Source organism: Zingiber officinale, chromosome 5A (assembly GCF_018446385.1).
Source record: "Zingiber officinale cultivar Zhangliang chromosome 5A, Zo_v1.1, whole genome shotgun sequence".
Lineage (NCBI taxonomy): Eukaryota > Viridiplantae > Streptophyta > Magnoliopsida > Zingiberales > Zingiberaceae > Zingiber > Zingiber officinale.
The window spans coordinates 123564501-123583701 of record NC_055994.1 but is presented as its reverse complement, the minus strand read 5'-3'; the positions used below and the strand labels follow the sequence as shown (position 1 = coordinate 123583701).

Below are 19201 nucleotides of genomic sequence, written 5' to 3'. Positions count from 1 at the left end.
ATGGTTGAACAAATTTTCTATAAATATTAATTTTATGAATTTTTATTAAATTTCATAATTTTAAAATAAAATTATATTCTAACATTATTTATAAAAATATGGATTTTTTTTTTTTTATGTTTTATGGAATTTTACAATATAATATAATGCATTATAGAAAACAAAAGTGAAAGATATTTATAAAAATAAACAAGTAGAGGAGTAAACGAGTAAAAGAAACTAAATAGAAGTTAGATTTTGTCTTGTAATTTGTTGCTTTTTAAAAATGCACTTTTAACAACTTCATTTATGCTTTATAAATTTGATATATTATCAAAATGCCCTCACTTTTAGAAATGCTAAGTTGTATTACAACAAATGCTAAGTTTCAAGGAGAAAATTGATTTATAAATTAGAATACGCTGTATAAATTCAAGTTTTTAAAAAATATTTTAGGTCAAAATTTTAGAAAACTATGAACTTTTTGATTTCTTAAATTTAACACGAGGAGTTTCTAACATCAAAAATATTCAAATTTTGAATTTACATAATGCATGTTAAAATTTGAAAATTATTAACTATTTTAATTATTTGTAAATCAACTTACGAGATTGTACATGTTTTTTAGATTTTTAACTTTGACACGAATCTTAACATAAGTCTTTGGTTTAAGAAGGAGCAAATTGAAGAATACGAATAAATATAAAAATTTAATTGGTATAGGATCGGCTTGATATTTTCAGAATTAACTAAAAAAAATCAAACTTGCACTAGGATAGATAGACGTAGGGTAAAAAATTTAAAAAATAAAATACAATAACGACTCAAAAATATTTAACGACTCAGGGATATTTAAGCAATAAATTCAAACTAGAAGGGGTGAAATGATAATTTAAAAAATATGGAGTACATTTGAGAAAATCCTTCCAACTACATGGGTCAAAATGAAATTTTCCTAGGATAGATAGACGTAGGGTAAAAAATAAAATACACAACCCAAACGAAGCGAGAGAGAGAGAGAGAGAGAAGAGAGAGAGGGAGAAGAGAGAGAGAGAGAGAGAGAAGGAAACGAACGGGAATAAAGGAAGCATTGGAGCCACGCATTTGGAATTGCAGAGAAGTAGTAGGAAGAACGCCAAGGATTCATGGCTAAAGAGATGGAGATTGAAACTTCCTGTGCCCTATGTTCTCCATTGACGAATGACGATCCTCGTCGTCGTTGAATCGATTAATCCTACGGAAGAGCTGGTTCTTTCTTCCTTCTTCTATCCCTCTTCTTTTTGATGGATACCTTCCTGTCTCGCCCCCTTTCTGTAAAAGGGTTACCTTTTTTTGTAAAGAATAGTTTCGTTGTGTTCTTCTCGTTGTCGATTTTTTTAATGATCTTTCCCTGAAGATTTTGTTTTTATTCGATCTTATCCGTTTTGCAATCAAAATTTTGTTTAATCCAGCTACTTGTAGGTATAGGTAGATATACTCGTCTTTATTGCTTTCCTTATTGTTGTTGCTCCTTGTTTCCTTCTTATTTCCATTTACAATTCCTCAAGATTGCCTTTTTGCCCCTTCCCCTTTCGTCTTGAATCGGTTTCTCGTCTTGGGGAGCAGAGGGAGAAGTTTGACGGTGAGGGTATTGGATTGCTCAGATAGAAGAGGTCAAAAAGTGGTGTTTTAATCTGGGGCTCGACGGATCCGCCTACTCGATTCGTTTGGTTCAGCTGTCTGGCTGCTCTGGAGTGCATATTGGAAGTGATCAGGGCCCTGCCGATGGGGTCCTGCTTGTCGGCCGATGGGCAGAGAGGTGGCTCAAGCCCGTCGTCCCCGGCTTCGGGGACCAGGCGACAACGGGGTCGCCTCAGGAGGTTGACACGGACATCGCTAGAGGAGGACGACGAGCTCTGCAGGATCCCCGGGAGGAAGTTTCGAAATGGCTCCACCAACACCGCCTCGCTATTCACCCAGCAGGGCAAGAAGGGGACTAACCAGGATGCCATGATCGTTTGGGAGGTCTGTCGGATTCCATTCTACAGTCATTTTTCACTACTAAATTGAACTATTGGCCATGTGATCTCGTTCCAGAAGTGCTTTTCTCTTTGTTTCTGAGATTATTATATGTTCTTCAAAATTCTACCTTCGACATGCAGAATTTTGGTGATAGGAGTGATACAGTCTTTTGTGGAGTTTTTGATGGCCATGGTCCTAATGGCCACACGGTGGCAAGGAAAGTAAGAGATATTCTCCCTTTGAATCTACGTGCCAGTTGGGAGCTAATCGTAGGAAATGATGAATCCAAACAGAACCATACCGACACCATGAATTCAAATGTAATTCCATCTCCAATCCCCATGGATGAATCCATAGCTTCTACTGGATTTGACGAGAAGGATAGACGTTCAAAATTCTCAAAAACAATGAAAGACTCATTCCTGAAGGCTTTCAGAATAGTGGATAAGGAACTGAGATTGCATCCGGAGATTGATTGCTTCTATAGTGGGACAACAGCAGTCACTCTGGTTAAGCAGGTTGATAACTTCCCATATAATGTTCATGTTCAACTAATATAACTGTCTATCAATTGTGGTTTAGCTGTAAACAATATCCAATATTTTCTTTGGTGAATGGTCTTTTGTCTTCTGTAGGCTCAAGATCTTGTCATTGGAAATGTTGGAGACTCAAGAGCAGTTTTGGGCACTAGAGATGAAAATAACTCCTTGATTGCCGTCCAACTGACTTTGGATCTAAAACCAAGTCTTCCTAGTATGTTTTCGTTATAAACCTTTTATCTTACTTCCAACAATGCTAATGTTGCATATTCATGCATCCTGGCATGTGTATCGTCATCATCCATTTTTGGCATAGGATCTTGGTGATGCCCCTTTTGGGATGCTAGAATAGGCAATACATATACTTCTGACATTCCTAACTTACCATTGAATGTATGACTTATTTGGTATTCATATGTCACTAAGGTTCCTTTGTAAATGTTTGCTTTCAACCATTTTCATTTGAGAAGTTTTTATGAGAAATAACATCATCCTCTCATATGATTATCTTTTGGTGGGAGTTTGGTCGGTCAGACTCTTAGAATAATAGGCAATGTGGTAAGTGAAAAGTATTTGGGACAATCTTGTCTACCCTTGACAAATCTTACTGCATTTTTAGTGCCAATTCAATGTTTCGTTCTCTAACTTTCACTTGCAAATTTGGGATGTCATGATACATGCAAGTGTTTAACTCATCTTACAATGCAGGTTCTTATATTTGATTATTTTTTCATGGCACTAGTTTCCTTTTGAACTCTACCCATGGCGAATAAATTTTATCATTCCAAGCTTGGATAAAGGGGGAGGGTTGCGTTAGGTTGCTAGCCTATGTTAAAACATAGACAAATATTATGTATGAATTCATCAAATTAGTTTCCTTTGCAGACTGCATAGTATTGAATGAGTAGTTCATAGATTAGAACTTGTGAAGCCTTGGTCCTTTAGAGGTGCACACTGTCATGAAATTCCATACTATGCCTTGTTTAGTATGTTATAACAAATATAACATACTAACAATTCAATTCACTACATAATATGTTTCTAAATTTTCTTAAACAGTTAAACATATTTGTATATGACTTATTTGATCGTAATAGTAAAAAAAATATTTTAAATAAATGCTAAAATATTTATATTTTTATTGTTTGAAAGATCCTGCATATGCGTCATATAACATGTTATAAACAAATTATTTAATTTGTTGAATTGGCATTTTGTTATTTCACAATTTTGATTTTTTATGTTTGTGTCCTCAAGGAAGTATAGGACTTCACATTTAAGCACTATTACTAGTGTGTGTTCATTTTAACCATAAAGGAACACACTGCGATCCTTTCACATTCATTTCATATTGCTTAAAGTGTGTTGGCTTGCAACTTTTTTGTTCTTTGTATTTCTAGAATTCATTGACTACCTTTGCAATAAGCTTTATCTGCATTATTGATGAAAAAAAGTTCATTTTACCGATAAAGACAATTGCTAGTCCTCGCATGAGTTACCTTAAGTGGCAAGGTGAGGTATTCTGCTAAAGTATCATCGTCTAGTGTCTACGGTGTTCTGTTTCTGGCCATAGCATAATTCACTTCTGTGTATGATGTGTGTGGGATTTTATGGACAGTTTTTGGAACAGAGAATATGGGCAATGGCCGATATGTAAATTATCTTTTCATGCATCACCACTTGGATAACTGTATAGCGATAGGTAAATGTTTGTGTCCCATTGAAGGTAAATATATGGAGTGATCTTATAAAAAATTTCTTCCTTTTTGACATTTTGTTAAGCTTGACAAAGCCAATTTACATATTAATTTCATTTTCAAAGTGTTACCCCTGAGTTCAGTCCAAATGCGTGTTCATTGACTTCCTTTCCTTCTGAGAGCAGGATAATCTGCATAGTGATTCTCTCTCATTATAAGGTTGATACGGGGATCTGTAACAAATTTCTTTTTGTAAAGAGGAAATATATCGAAGCTCTATTTGAAATTACAAGAATATGATTCCCTTTTTAAGTATTGTGTTTTGAATAGATAATGATGGAACGATATGGAATTATGGATCTAAAAGTTGAGCCAATTCATAAAAAATTTGAAGCTTCCCATTCTCGTTCCTTTAGTTATCCTTTATTCATTATGTTTTAACTTCTCTCTTTCTCGCTTACACACACACACACATCGTCTTGTTTCTCTTTATTCACTATGTTTCAACTTCTTACCCTCGCTTTCACACACATATCTTGTTTCTACTTATCGAAGCCTTTTTTGATTCAAGGGGCAATTTTTGAATGAGTTTTCTGCACCGATGAAAGAAGTTTAAAATGATTTTGATGTTTGAATTTGCTAGTATATGTAATAACTGTGGACAGATACACTCAATGGTCTCGCTTCCCTTTGCATTTCTAATTACTTTCTATTATTGCAGTGATGCCTTACGATTAATTTTCCTCGAGAATATAATCTTTTTCCTCTGCAGGGGAAGCTGAAAGAATTAGGCGTTGTAGAGGCCGTATCTTTGCTTTGAGGGATGAACCAGAGGTGGTTCGGGTATGGCTGCCCAATATCGATTCTCCAGGCTTGGCTATGGCACGGGCATTTGGAGATTTCTGTTTAAAGGATTTCGGTTTAATATCTGTGCCTGAAGTTTCTTACAGACGCATTACTGAAAAAGATGAGTTTATCGTGTTGGCCTCGGATGGGGTGAGATGTATTCAGTTCTGTTAACACACTCCTGATATTAGCTGACAAAAATGTACAAACTCAGCGTTGCATCCTTACGACTTTTTATAAATTTTTGTCAGGTTTGGGATGTTCTATCCAACAAAGAGGCAATACACATAGTTGCATCTGCTCCTACAAGGGCCTCCGCCGCTCGGTATCTCATTGAGTCAGCTGTACAAGCCTGGAAGTCCAAGTATCCAACTTCAAAAATTGATGATTGTGCTGCGGTTTGCCTCTTCCTTAATACTGACACATCCAACAACTCCACTCTCAGAGGTAGCGAAGCTGACGGGACACTGCATGAAGTCGAGGTTGTCGGTCATAAACAGGGTAAGGGCAAGGAAGCTCCTGAAAATTTGATCTAGCTCCTGAAACCCTATTAATGCCATCAAAGTCTATCACAGGGCAGAAACAACCGACAAGTGTGGCAACCATCAAGCATCATCTTTAATGACTCTCCACAGTTGGATGAAGAGCAGCCCGACTCTATTAGAATGCCCAGGTCTTTCTCTCTCTCTCTCGTTCGTTCTGAAATAGTTAAATATTAGTGTGTAGGATTGCATTCTTTGCGCAATTTCGGTTGCGGTTCGGTCACTGTGAGTTGTAAGTCTAGTGCCATGTCCTAGTTGTATTGGGGACTCGATGCCTCACTGTTCGCTATCCTGTATTCTACCTTACCATGCGAGGAAGCACTTCGTCTATATCTATTCAAGAACTGTAAGCTGTGTGAAGGAGCTATGCCATATACAAAAGCAGTAAAATGTACTGAATTTCCAACCGGTTCAACCGGAACCAGCCGAACAGTTCAACCTCCGGTCAGATACACAAAACACTGATCGACATCTATCAGATTGTGGATGGATGAGATTGTCACCTTGGATGTGTGGACTGTGACTCAACATTTATTGGCATCACATGCTCAAACTTTCCACCTTGTGGAGCTTATCCTTCTGCTTGCATTTGCATGTTTGTGGACCTACAAGTGAATTGAATCTATTTTAAATAGAAAAAAAAAAGAAAAGAAAAGAAAAGAAAGGTGTAAAATACAAACGGGTTCATGATTTGGGGACAGTGTAGATGAATTTACTGTTCATGTTGCAGTTCTTGAATGGATATCTGTATATAAACAATTCCTGCCAACTTTATTTGATTTGAATATCTATGCTATTATTAGATTGTAAAATATAATAGTGCAGAGTGGAGGCCGAAGTTTGTTTTTCATTTTTTTCTTCTGTCAATTTCTTTTAATCCTCTAGTGACTTTAGTGGTCTTGTGGAGTTTGTTTATCTATTGAATTACTTTTAATTAAAATTGTTATGTGATTGGATTTCAGATAAAATTGTTAGATTTTTTTTTTAATTTATGTTTTTATTTTGTTGAAAAAAAATGATTTGCTCTTAACTTATAGATGTTTTTTTGTTTTGGTGGCAATTGTTGCATAAATATTTGTTCTTTTTAAATCCTAAATAATTCTCCTAAATTTCTGAAATTCATATCACTTTGATCCTTTTATTTTTATTTTATAACTTTTAAAATATGATTTTTTGATCATTTTTAAATTTATAATTTATATAATAATTTTTAAAAACTTATGCTAGAATTTATGACATATCTTTACATACAATATCTTTCCCCTTTTCCATCTTAGTGGGTGTTGATGCCTCTCTCTATAGTACAGTAAGGTGTGATGGACGAGTGGCAATGCTCGCCAATTAAGGCAATGAGCTTGTTAAGGTTTGAACTCTTCTAAGGGCAAGGGACTTTCTCAAAATCAGATGTCCATGTTGGTGCTATATGTGACGATGTGAGGGCGGTTAGCTAACTTGAGCTCTGCAATTTGAATTTTGGCATAGTTAAGATAAATGTATTTTTTATGCGTTAATCATTATTCCAATGATTAGTAGTCATCTGTAATTTATTTTCGTCGTATTGATTTTGAGACAGATTAACGGAGATATTAGGGATGAACACAATCATCTTTTACCAACTTGTTATGCTTACCGACTCTTTTAGGATTGTGCAATCACTATTCTTTCCTTACCTTGCCATTCTCTTATACGATTCAAATGTGGCATGTGACACTTTAGGAGAGATTCTTGCCAACCAAGCTAAACAAGATTCTTGCTTTCGGTGATATACTTCTACTCTGCCGCCTATTCTTCGAACTAGGTTTTTTTGTTCTTGCAAAACTTGAGGATGGGAAGCTAATCAAGGAACACTGTATCCTCGTTAGTTAAGGGTTTAGAGTTGGTCGTTGAGGATCAAACGCTAAGGCCCTCACTTTCTGGCTACGAAAGTAGAAAGTTAGCTCCACTTGCCTCTCCTTTTAGTGAAAGGGAGAGCAAAAATCAAATGAGAGTTTGATTTTTGGAAGTGATCCTGTCCGAAAGCTGAATCAATGGACGCTGGGCACGTGGCGCTCTCCGAGTTGTTGACGTGGATCTCCGACCGGTCGTACGGTCCTCCGGCGAACCTGCAAGGAAGTCGGGCCGGGAAGGGGTTCCCGGCGACGACCCTCCGACGCTCAAGTCAGGCAAAGCTCAACAAGAAAGTGGCTCCAAGGATCGTAGAATGCGTACCTCCGGCGAAGGATGAGGGTCTTTATATAGGGCTAGGGGAAAGCGGGTGCACACATACCGAGGTGTACACGTGTCCTCAGCCCATACCATAGTAAGGGCCTGTCAGTGAGCTTACCTGACACCATACTGCTACAGTCCTAGCACGTCTTCGATGGGACAGCTAAACCCCCTGTCGTAAGATTTGGAGTATGGCCTAAACGCAGAACATGCCCGCTGTCAGAGAAAGACGTCCCTTGTCTCTTTCCCCTCGTTCCCGACCGAGCGTCCAGCCGGCCAGCCTATGCCTTACGTCCGGCCGGACACCTATGGTGGTCTACTTGGAAGATTCTCGGTAATGTGCTTTGTGGAGACTTAGCAGTATGCTACCTCATGTCTTCGGCCGAGCGTGCCCTCCGCTCGGCCCTACGCTCCTATACCATGAGCGACGGGGCCCAGCTTCCTGCTGGGGCGCCTTCAGTTAGAACCCGGTCAGCCGGTCGGGCGTTCGACCAACCCATATCCGGTCGGCCACTTGGTCATTTGACTTTCGCGTGGCGTTGACTCCCCAGAACGGGGTCCCCTGTTCTTACCGCCGGATCACTTGCCTTCCCTTCAAGTCTAGTCGAAGGAGGCGATTAGTCCGACTGACTGGACTGCGAGTCTAGCCGGGCGACGCCTGCGTGGCATTATCCTCCGCTCGGCCTACCACAGGGATGGCCTTGAGGTTAGTCAACAGCCACATTCCTTGAACCTCCTCGTAATCTGCGATAATCTTCGACATTAAGGCTGAGCATGCGTTCATTAAATACTTCGAATGGCTGAATGCCACGTGGCGCACTGTAGTCATCGTACGGCGACGACGGCGTGGTGCTTTGATGGGATCGAAGCGGTTCGAAATGGACGGTGCGATGCACGCTTTGATTCCCGTGACCTGGATCCAACGGTGGAGGCCGCCCGACCTCCACCCTATAAAATCTTCATTCTCCCCTATCCCCCTCATTTGTTTTCGCGACCTCTACCTTCGTCCCTGGTGTTTCGGTGCTCCGGCGATTCCATTCCTGCTTTCCGACGCTCTCCGGCGCCTCTTCCTTGATCCTTTTCCTCGCAGTAAGGCTCTATATCTTTTCTTCCTTGTTTCCAGTGTTTCCTCCGCATTTCTTTCCCCCGTTTCATTCCTTGGGGCCTTTTTTCGCTTGTTGTCGCCTTTCTTCTACCTTTCCACCTTTTTTATTCCTTCCGCTCGGATCATGGCTAGTTCTTCTCATCCTGAAGACCAGTCCCTCGGCCCATGGTACACCACCATGCAGTCCCGATTCGACCAGCGTGATTTTGATGTTCTAACAGACAATTTTGAAATCCCCGATGATTTTGAACTTCTTTTGGCCGGTCCCTCCGCTCGGCCGCACAGGCCGCCGCGCGGAGCCTTCTGTGTCTTCCGCGACCAGTTTACCGCTGGTCTGCGTTTCCCTGTACATCCTTTCATTATCGATGTTTGTAACTTTTTCGGTGTTCCGCTCGACAGTCTAGTACCCAACACTTTTCGCCTTCTCTGCGAGGTTGTTGTTTTGTTCAAAATCCACAACATCCCCCTCCGACCGGACATCTTTTTTAATTTCTATTACCCCAAGCAATCCGAGCCGAGCACCTTCATGTTTCAAGCTCGGCCCGACTTAGTCTTCTTTAACAAACTGCCTTCTTCCAATAAACATTGGAAGGAGTATTTTTTCTATATCCGTATGCCCGAGCAGGCCAATTTCCGGACCAAGTGGCAGGTCGACCTACCCCCCACTCCTGAGCTGAAGAAATTCAAGACCCGACCGGACTACCTCCATGCTGCAAACATGCTAGCCGGTTTACGGCTCGACATCAATAAGCTTCTTCACGAAGGAGTGATGTACATCTTCGGTCTGAGTCCCATACGGACTCCTCTTCCGACTGGCTTCGGTAAGAATTTTACTTGGGCATTTGCTTTGATTGCTAACTGATTTTTCTCCTTTCCTTTGCAGCGGACATCGTCATGGAGTCGGTAATGGCCGACATTTTGAAGAGAATGACGGCGGCGCTCGAAGCCACGGCAGCAAAGGAGATGGAGGCGCTCGGCATCCAGCCGGTCGGCTCGCATGAAGGGGAGAGCGGGACTCATGCAGAGTCGGCCGCTTAGGCTTCTCACCAGCATGTGGCAAGCGGAGCCACTCCTAGCGGAGGACAAACTGTCCAAGAAGAAGGTTCCGCTCGGGAAGAGGGACAACCCGCCTCTAAGAGGCGCCGAGTGGAAACTCCACTCCGCTCGGCTACCTCTGCCGTTCAACCGTCCGCCCGAGCTACTGCACATGCTCGCGGCAAGGCGCCAGAAATCGAAGCTATTTCGTCTGATCGGACTCCTTCGGAATGGGATGAGCCGGAGGCCCCTATTGAAGCTATTCCGGTCAGCACCCTTCCGCCCGCTCGTCAACTAGTCAAGCGCTCAACCATTCATTCTCAGTTTTCGGCGCCGGCTTCTGATCCTCTTCCGATCGCCGGTCGGACGACCCCCGGCCATGGCCGCACTGTACGGGCCTCTCTTCATATCCCGACTGAAGAGCTGCTGCTAGAGGCCGATCGTCCAACCGTGCCCGAGCACACCATCACCTTGAAGGGGCCTCTAGCCGAGATGTGGGCTGACGCTCGGGCGCGCGTCGCGCTGATCCCCCTTTGAAATTTGGCCAATAGCCATATGCAGGAGGCCACGGGGGTAAGTTTGTTTTCTTCAGTGTTTGGTATGCATTATCTCCGCTCGGCCACTAACAACTTCTAATTCTCTCGCCAGAGATGGGTGGAAGAGATAGCTGTCTCCAACCGCCTGGCGATGGTGGACGAAGAATTGAGACAACTGAAGGCGGTTAGCGGCCCGTCCGACTCTCAAGGCCCCACGTATGCCGAGCTGCAAAAGGAGCTGAAGAAAGCTCAAGATTTGTTGGCGGCCGAGCAGAAAAAGACGGCCGATCAAGCCCATGCCTTGGTCGAGTCCGAGCGGCAAGTCAAGTCGCTCGACACAAAAATAACCTTGGCCACCACTCGAAAAAACACAGTCATTTCCGACTTGGAGAAGAAGAACATGGAGGCTCGGGGCCTGGAGCTGAAGGTAAAGGAGCTGACGGAGCAGCTTGATAGAGAGAAGGCGGGCCGCTCGGCCGATGCGGAGAAACTTCAGAATATGCAGGATTTCCTTACTGCCTCCCAGGCGGCCCTCAAAGAATATCAAGAGGCCGAGCCGAGTCGGGTCGCTGCCTTAAGACAGAGCTACATCCGCTCGCCTGAATTCTCTGAAAAAATATGCGAGCGGATGTACACAGCCTTCGACTTGGCTATGACCGCCACCACCACTTATCTGAAGTCTAAGGGTCTTCTTCCGGAGTCCACTACTATTCCGGCCGGCGATCAAGTGGCACTCCTGGACAATATCCCCAAGGATCTTTATGACTACATTGAGTAGACGTCGTTATATGTAATTAGGCCACTAGGCCAAAAAATGATCTTCTTTTTTTTTGTACTTAGGCCGTTCGGCCTAAAGTTTTAATTTTAATGCAACATTTCCCTTTCGCGTACTTTGTCCTTTTGCTGGTTAATGTGTGTTGTCCGCTCGCCTGTTATCACATCTCTGGTATTCGAAATGTGTTTTTTTAAGTATTTGGCGTTGTCCTTCCGCTCGGCTAAATATGTAATATTTTCAATATGCAACATTCCGCTTTGATAGCAGAGACCGCTCGCTAGACACCGATGAAGTACCTTTGGGTACTGGGCCGAGCGGAACGTAGAGACGATCGAACGATATTGACGGCGAGTTTCTTGGACAATTGCATCCTTTTTATTGGCCTCATCCGCTCGGATGATTCATAGACGCCGGCTCGTCTCTCGATATTTAACGTCGGAGCTCGACGGTCTTCCGCTCGGATGATTTATAGACGCCGGCTCGCCTCTCGATATTTAACGTCGGAGCTCGACGGTCTTCCGCTCGGATGATTTATAGACGCCGGCTCGTCTCTCGATATTTAACGTCGGAGCTCGACGGTCTTCCGCTCGGATGATTTATAGACGCCGGCTCGTCTCTCAATATTTAACGTCGGAGCTCGACGGTCTTCCGCTCGGATGATTTATAGACGCCGACTCGCCTCTCGATATTTAACGTCGGAGCTCGACGGTCTTCCGCTCGGATGATTTATAGACGCCACTCGCCTCGATATTTAACGCCGGAGCTCGGCGGTCTTCCGCTTCGGATGATTTATAGACGCCGACCCGCCTCTCGATATTTAACGTTTGATCGGCTCTTCCGCCGGATGATTTATAGACGCCGCCTCGTCTTCATTTCCTGAGCTCGACGGTCTTCCGCCGGATGATTTATAGACGCCGGCTCGCCTCTCGATATTTAACGCCGAGCTCGACGGTCTTCCGCCGGATGATATGCCGGCTCGCCTCTCGATATTTAACGCCGGAGCTCGACGGTCTTCCGCCCGGATGATTTATAGATGCCGGCTCGCCTCGATATTTAACGCCGGAGCTCGACGGTCTTCCGCCGGATGATTTATAGACGCCGGCTCGCCTCGATATTTAACGCCGGAGCTCGACGGTCTTCCGCCGGATGATTTATAGACGCCGCTCTCGATATTTAACGCCGGAGCTCGACGGTCTTCCGCTTCGGATGATGATGCCCTATACTCGCTATTTTACCGGCCGAGCTCGACGGTCTTCCGCTTCGGATGATTTATAGACGCCGGCTCGTCTATATTTAACGTCCGAGCTCGACGGTCTTCGCCGGATGATTTATAGACGCCTGTCTCGATATTTAACGTCGAAGCTCGACGGTCTTCCGCCGGATGATTTATAGACGCCGCCTCGTCTATACATCCCTTTTACGGGCTCTTCCGCTCGGATGATTTATAGACGCCGGCTCGTCTCTCGATATTTAACGTCGGAGCTCGACGGTTTTCCGCTCGGATGATTTATAGACGCCGGCTCGTCTCTCGATATTTAACGTCGGAGCTCGACGGTCTTCCGCTCGGATGATTTATAGACGCCGGCTCGTCTCTCGATATTTAACGTCGGAGCTTGACGGATTTTACGCTAATTTGAACACCGCCGTTCGACGAAGCTATTTGTCATCCTTTTTATCATTTTGCTGCCTGCATTACAAGTACATAGGCGACCAAAATATACACAAAAGCGAGTTACATCAGTGCACCTTTCACCCAGCTCGATAAGGTTGGAGATGATTCGCGCTCCACGGTCGGTCCAGCTGTCGCCCGTCTTCATCCTCCAAATAATAAGCGCCCGAGCGGAGGTTTTTAATGATTTTGAAGGGGCCTGCCCAAGGAGCCTCCAGTTTGCCGACGTCGTCGACCGGCTTTACTTTTTTCCAGACCAAGTCACCTACGTGGAATGATCTGGGGATTACGCGCCGATTGTAGTTTTGCTTCATCCGTTGCCGGTACGCCATCAGCCGGACGGACGCCTTGGCTCGCTCCTCGTCGACCAAATCCAGCTCCATGTTCCTCCGCTCGGCGTTGCCATCGTCATAATTCTGGATCCGGACGGACTCAACGCCGGCTTCGACAGGAATCACCGCTTCGCCGCCGTACACCAGATGGAAAGGCGTGACGCTCGTTCCTTCCTTTGGGGTCGTGCGGATGGCCCATAAGACGCCAGGCACTTCATCCACCCAGCTTCCTCCCAAGTGGTCGAGCCGAGCGCGCAGAATACAAAGAATTTCCCGATTGGCTACTTCGGCTTGACCATTGCTTTGAGGATACGCCATAGACGTGAAGTGTTGCTCGATGTCATAGGTTCTGCACCAATCTTCGAGCAACTTTCCTGTGAATTGCCGACCGTTGTTTGAAATAAGTCGATGGGGGATGCCGAATCGGCAGATGATATGTTGCCAGATAAATTTCTTGACCATCTGCTCGGTGATCTTGGCTAGCGGCTCGGCCTCCACCCACTTGGAAAAATAATCAACCGCCACCAATAAAAATTTCCACTGTCCGGTCGCCATAGGAAACGGACCCACAATATCCATTCCCCATTGGTCGAACGGACAAGACACAGTAGCTGCCTTCATTTCTTCCGCCGGTCGATGAGAGAAATTATGATACCTTTGACAAGAAAGGCACGTCGCGACGGTCCGAGCGGCGTCTGCTTGTAAAGATGGCCAGAAGTATCCGGCCAGCAGGATTTTCTTAGCCAGCGATCGTCCGCCCGGATGCCCACCGCAGGATCCTTGATGCACTTCTTGGAGGATGTACGCCGCGTCTTCCGAGCTCACGCATTTCAACAGTGGGCGAGAGAAAGCCTTCTTGTATAGTTGGTCACCAATGAGCGTGAACCGACCGGCTCTCCTCCTTAGTATCTGGGCTTCATCCCGATCGGACGATGTAGCACCCGAGCAGAGGAACTCCATGATGGGTGTCCGCCAGTCGCTCGGAAACGAGATGCCCTCCATCCGGTCGACGTGAGCCACCAGCGAAACTTGTTCAATTGGCTGCTGGATGGCGACCGACGTTATTGAGCTTGCGAGTTTGGTTAACTCATCGGCCGCTTGGTTCTTCGCTCGGGGTATCTTCTGGATAATAACCTCTCTGAAGTCGGCCTTGAGTTTCTCGAAGGCTTGAGCGTAAAGCTTGAGCCGAGCGTTGTTGATTTCAAAGGAGCCTGAGAGTTGTTGAGCGGCCAATTGAGAGTCTGAATGTAGCGTCACCCGTCCGACCCCTACATGCCGAGCAGCCTGTAAGCCGGCTATAAGGGCTTCATACTCTGCTTCATTATTTGTAGCTCTATAATCAAGCCAGACGGATAGATGCATCTTTTCTTCTTGGGGAGAAAGCAACAATACACCAATACCGCTCTCGAGACGAGTGGCCAATCCGTCCACAAATATCTTCCACATGGCTTCGGGTTCTGGCCTTTGTACTTCGGTGACAAAATCTGCCAAGGACTGAGCCTTTATCGCCGACCGGGGCTGGTATTGGATGTCGAATTCGCTCAACTCCGTCGTCCATTTAATGAGCCGTCCGGACGCTTCGGGATTCAACAGCACTCTTCCCAATGAGCTATTCGTCCGGACGATGATAGTATGAGCCAAGAAATAAGGACGGAGGCGCCGAGCGGCGAGGACCAAAGCGAAAGCTAGTTTCTCGAGTCCAGTGTAGCGAGATTCAACATCTTTTAAAATATGGCTAAGAAAATATACAGGCTCTTCTCCGCTCGCCCTTACTAGTGTCGAGCCGACGGCTTGCTCGGTTGAAGATAAGTAGATACAAAGTGGCTCATCCATAGTTGGCTTGGCTAGTACTGGAAGAGAATTTAGATATGTCTTCAGATCTTTGAACGCCCGATCGCATTCTTCGTCCCAGTGAAACTTGGTGGCTTTGCGTAAGATTTTGAAAAAAGATAGGCTCCGGTCGGCGGTCGTTGAGATGAATCTGGACAGAGCAGTTATCCGACCGGTCAAGCGCTGCACTTCCCTCAGATTTCTTGGAGGCGGCATATCTTGTAAGGCTTTCACTTTGCTGGGATTTGCTTCGATGCCCCGCTCGGTCACTATGTAACCCAAGAAACGTCCTCCTTTTGCTCCGAACAGACACTTTTGTGGGTTTAACTTGACTCCATATTTCCGTAGCGTTCGGAAAGTCTCTTCCATGTCTTCAAAGAGATCGGCCGCTCGGACGGACTTGATGAGAATGTCGTCCATGTATACTTCCAGATTTCGCCCGATCTGCTCTTTGAACACTTTGTTCATCAATCGCTGATAAGTGGCTCCCGCGTTCTTTAGTCCAAACGACATTACATTTTAGCAATACGTGCCGTCGGCTGTAACGAAGCTGACTTTTTCTTGGTCTTCTCGGGTGAGCGGCACTTGATGATAGCCTTGGTAAGCGTGAGCATACATATCAGCTCGCAGCCAGCTGTGGAGTCCACCAATTGATCAATCCGAGGCAGAGGATAAAAGTCTTTCGGGCAAGCTTTGTTGAGATCCCGAAAATCTATGCACACTCTCCACTTGTTGCCCGGCTTGGAGACTAATACTACGTTCGCTAGCCAGCTCGGGAACTAAACCTCGCGAATATGGCTGGCCTCCAAAAGCTTCTCAACTTCCGCCCGGATGATGACATTCTGTTCGGCGTTGAAATCCCTTTTTCTTTGCTTCACCGGCCGAGCGTCCGGTCGGACATGTAGCTCGTGCTGCGCTATGCCCGGCGAAATTCCGGGCAGCTCGTGCGTTGACCAAACGAAGACATCACAGTTTCTCCGGAGGCATTTGATCACTTCCTGTTTTTGGCCTGCCTCCAGGTCGGACGCAACGAACGTCGTGGCCTCCGTTCGGGTCGGCTTCTCAGTTATAACGTTCACCTCGATCCGTGGCGACTTCCGAGTGGAATTGGCTTCTGCTCGGACCATCTCGACGTAGCATCGCCGAGCTGCTAGTTGGTCTCCCCGTACTTCTCCCACTTTGTCCTCAACAGGGAATTTGATCTTCTGGTGGAAGGTGGAGATGGCCGCTCGGAATTCGCTGAGCGCCGGTCGTCCCAAAATGACGTTGTATGATGAGGGAGAGTCAACCACCACAAAGTTTGCTGTACGCATCCTCCTGAGCGGCTCTTCTCCCAGTGAGATAGTCAGTCGGATCTGTCCGACCGGCAGGACTTCATTGCCCGTAAACCCATAGAGGGGGGTTGTCATGGGCAGCAGCTCGGCGCGGTCAATTTGCAGTTGATCGAACGCCTTTTTGAATATGATGTTGACCGAGCTTCCTGTGTCAATAAAAACGCGGTGAATAGTGTAATTGGCTATTACCGCTTTGATGAGGAGAGTATCGTCGTGGGGGACTTCGACTCCTTCCAAATCCCGAGGCCCGAAACTGATTTCGGGTCCACTTGCCCGTTCCTGGCTGCAGCCGACCGCATGGATCTGGAGCTGTCGGACGCTCGCCTTCCTTGCTCGGTTAGAGTCGCCTCCGGTCGGCTCGCCAGCAATAATGTTGATCTCGCCTCGGGAAGTATTACTCCTATTTTCTTCTTCCCGAGCGGATGGTCGGGACCGTTCTCTAGACATTCGGCGATTCTCCCGCCTCGGAGAGCGATGCCGATCGGGAGTCTGTTGTTTTCTCCTGTCAGCTTGAGTCTGATCGGCTTCATGAGTTCTCTGTCGTCTATCGGATGAGGGCGATCATCGACCCCCACTTCGGGAAACGGGATGAGCAATCAAGGGAAGACTTCGACAATCCCTTGTGTTGTGCGTATCCGTCCGGTGGAAGGAGCAGAACATTGGGGTCCATTTCTTCTTTGGCTTGGGCCGAGCGGCAACTACTTCTTGCACGTGGGACCTAGCATGGGGAGAGCGGATTGCTTCGGCCCTTGGTCCTCTGGGTGGTTGAGCGGCGTGCGGCTTCCGCTCGGCAGGAGGAGCCCGCTCGGTTGGAGTTTCTTTTTTCCGGGCTGCTTGGGCTTCCTCCACGTTGATGTATTCGTTGGCCCAGTGTAGCATGTGGTCGTAGTCTCGAGGCGGCTTCCGAATGAGTGATCGGAAGAAATCCCCATCCACTAGGCCTTGTGTGAAGGCATTCATCATGGTCTCCGAGGTGGCCGTTGGAATATCCATGGCCACTCTGTTGAACCGCTGGATATAGGCTCGAAGCGATTCGCGGGCTTCCTGTTTGATGGCAAACAGACTGACACTAGTCTTCTGATAGCGCTGACTGCTTGCGAAGTGATGGAGGAAAGCCGTTCGGAAGTCTTTGAAGCTTGAGATAGATCCGTCCGGCAATCTCCGAAACCACCGTTGAGCCGATCCAGAGAGGGTGGTGAGGAAAACTCGACACTTCACCCCATCTGTGTATTGATGCAGGGTTGCCGTGTTATTAAACTTGCCCAAATGATCATCCGGATCGGTGGTTCCATTGTATTCGCCGATCGTCGGAGGCACGTAGTGCTTGGGCAGAGGGTCTCGTAGAATAGCCTCTGAAAATTGGCGATTAATCCGCTCGGGCGATGCGTCCGCTCGGGGGGCTTTCCCTTTTCTGTCGTCTCGTCTAGGTATTTCATCCGAAGAAGATCCCCGATCTCGATTAGTTGCTGCGGCTTCATGGGTGCGGAATAAGGCCCGATGGAATGCAACAGTGGCCTGTGGTGCTTCTGCTCGGCCACCAGATGCTGACGTTGCTTGCTGCTCAGGCCGCTCGGCTGGTGCTTTCTGCTTTTGCTCCACAAGTTTGGCAGCCCTCAACTCGATCAGAGCGTCGAGTTCCTCCGTGGAAAGCGTCACCGTGTGTTGTCGTCCAGCTTCGTCCATTGCTTCCGCTCGGATGCAAGAGCGTTCCCACAGACGGCGCCAATTTGATCCTGTCTGAAAGCTGAATCAACGGGCGCTGGGCACGTGGCGCTCTCCGAGTCGCTGATGTGGATATCCGACCGGTCGTACGGTCCTCCGGCGAACCTGCAAGGAAGTCGGGCCGGGAAGGGGTTCCCGGCGACGACCCTCCGACGCTCAAGTCAGGCAAAGCTCAACAAGAAAGTGGCTCCAAGGATCGTAGAATGCGTACCTCCGGTGAAGGATGAGAGCCTTTATATAGGGCTAGGGGGAAGCGGGTGCACACATACCGAGGTGTACACGTGTCCTCAGCCCATACCCTAGTAAGGACCTGTCAGTGAGCTTACCTGACACCATACTGCTACAGTCCTAGCACGTCTTTGATAGGACAGCTAAACCCCCTGTCGTAAGATTTGGAGTATGGCCTAAACGCAGAACATGCCCGCTGTCAGAGAAAGACGTCCCTTGTCTCTTTCCCCTCGTTCCCGACCGAGCGTCCGGCCTGCCAGCCTATGCCTTACGTCCGGCCGGACACCTATGGTGGTCTACTTGGAAGATTCTCGGTAATGTGCTTTGTGGAGACTTAGCAGTATGCTACCTCATGTCTTCGGCCGAGCGTGCCCTCCGCTCGGCCCTACGCTCCTGTACCATGAGTGCCGGGGCCTAGCTTCCTGCTGGGGCGCCTTCAGTTAGAACCCGGTCAGCCGGTCGGGCGTTCGACCAACCCATATCCGGTCGGCCATCTGGCCATTTGACTTCCACGTGACATTAACTCCCTAGAACAGGGGTCCCCTGTTCTTACCGCCGGATCAGGAATCATCCTCTTTCATTTTTTTTTAATTATCAAAAGAGTCACACAGTTGCCCTCGAATATTATCGATTTTGATTTTTTAATATACCAATTTTAAATTTAAATTCTAAATCGATTGAACAGATATATTCAATAACATACCCATTATAAAAACTACTCCCATTTATATTGTAACATCTATAAAATCATAATTACTACAACACCAAATTAACTTGCTCACATAACATTCATTTATATTGTAACATCTATAAAATCATAATTACT

At 46.2% G+C, this 19201-nt stretch overlaps 1 protein-coding gene across 4 annotated transcripts; it reads left to right on the top strand.

Annotated features, from left to right (window-relative positions):
- Nucleotides 1-974: 974 nt before the first annotated feature.
- On the top strand, nt 975-6418 carry LOC121981568 (probable protein phosphatase 2C 33). 4 transcript variants are annotated; one of them, XM_042534158.1, is made up of 7 exons: nt 975-1227; nt 1585-1983; nt 2121-2498; nt 2616-2733; nt 4989-5212; nt 5314-5563; nt 5628-6418. In XM_042534158.1, exons 2-7 carry the CDS (start codon nt 1744-1746, stop codon nt 5768-5770), a joined length of 1353 nt encoding a protein of 450 aa, XP_042390092.1. In that variant the 5' UTR covers nt 975-1227; nt 1585-1743; the 3' UTR covers nt 5771-6418. The 4 variants fall into 4 exon arrangements, with proteins under 4 accessions (XP_042390092.1, XP_042390093.1, XP_042390094.1 ...); XM_042534159.1 differs by having other exon boundaries at nt 975-1983; nt 2121-2201; nt 2274-2498; XM_042534160.1 differs by having other exon boundaries at nt 975-1983; nt 5638-6418.
- The last annotated feature ends 12783 nt before the right edge of the window (nt 6419-19201 follow it).

Excerpts from the sequence above, each read along its gene's own strand:
- LOC121981568 (XM_042534158.1), top strand. The coding sequence starts at position 1,744 with ATGGGGTCCTGCTTGTCGGCCGATGGGCAGAGAGGTGGCTCAAGCCCG. Across the intron at positions 2,734-4,988 it reads TCTAAAACCAAGTCTTCCTA|GGGAAGCTGAAAGAATTAGG; the intron begins GTATGTTTTCGT and ends TTTCCTCTGCAG. Across the intron at positions 5,564-5,627 it reads GGTTGTCGGTCATAAACAGG|TCTATCACAGGGCAGAAACA; the intron begins GTAAGGGCAAGG and ends ATGCCATCAAAG.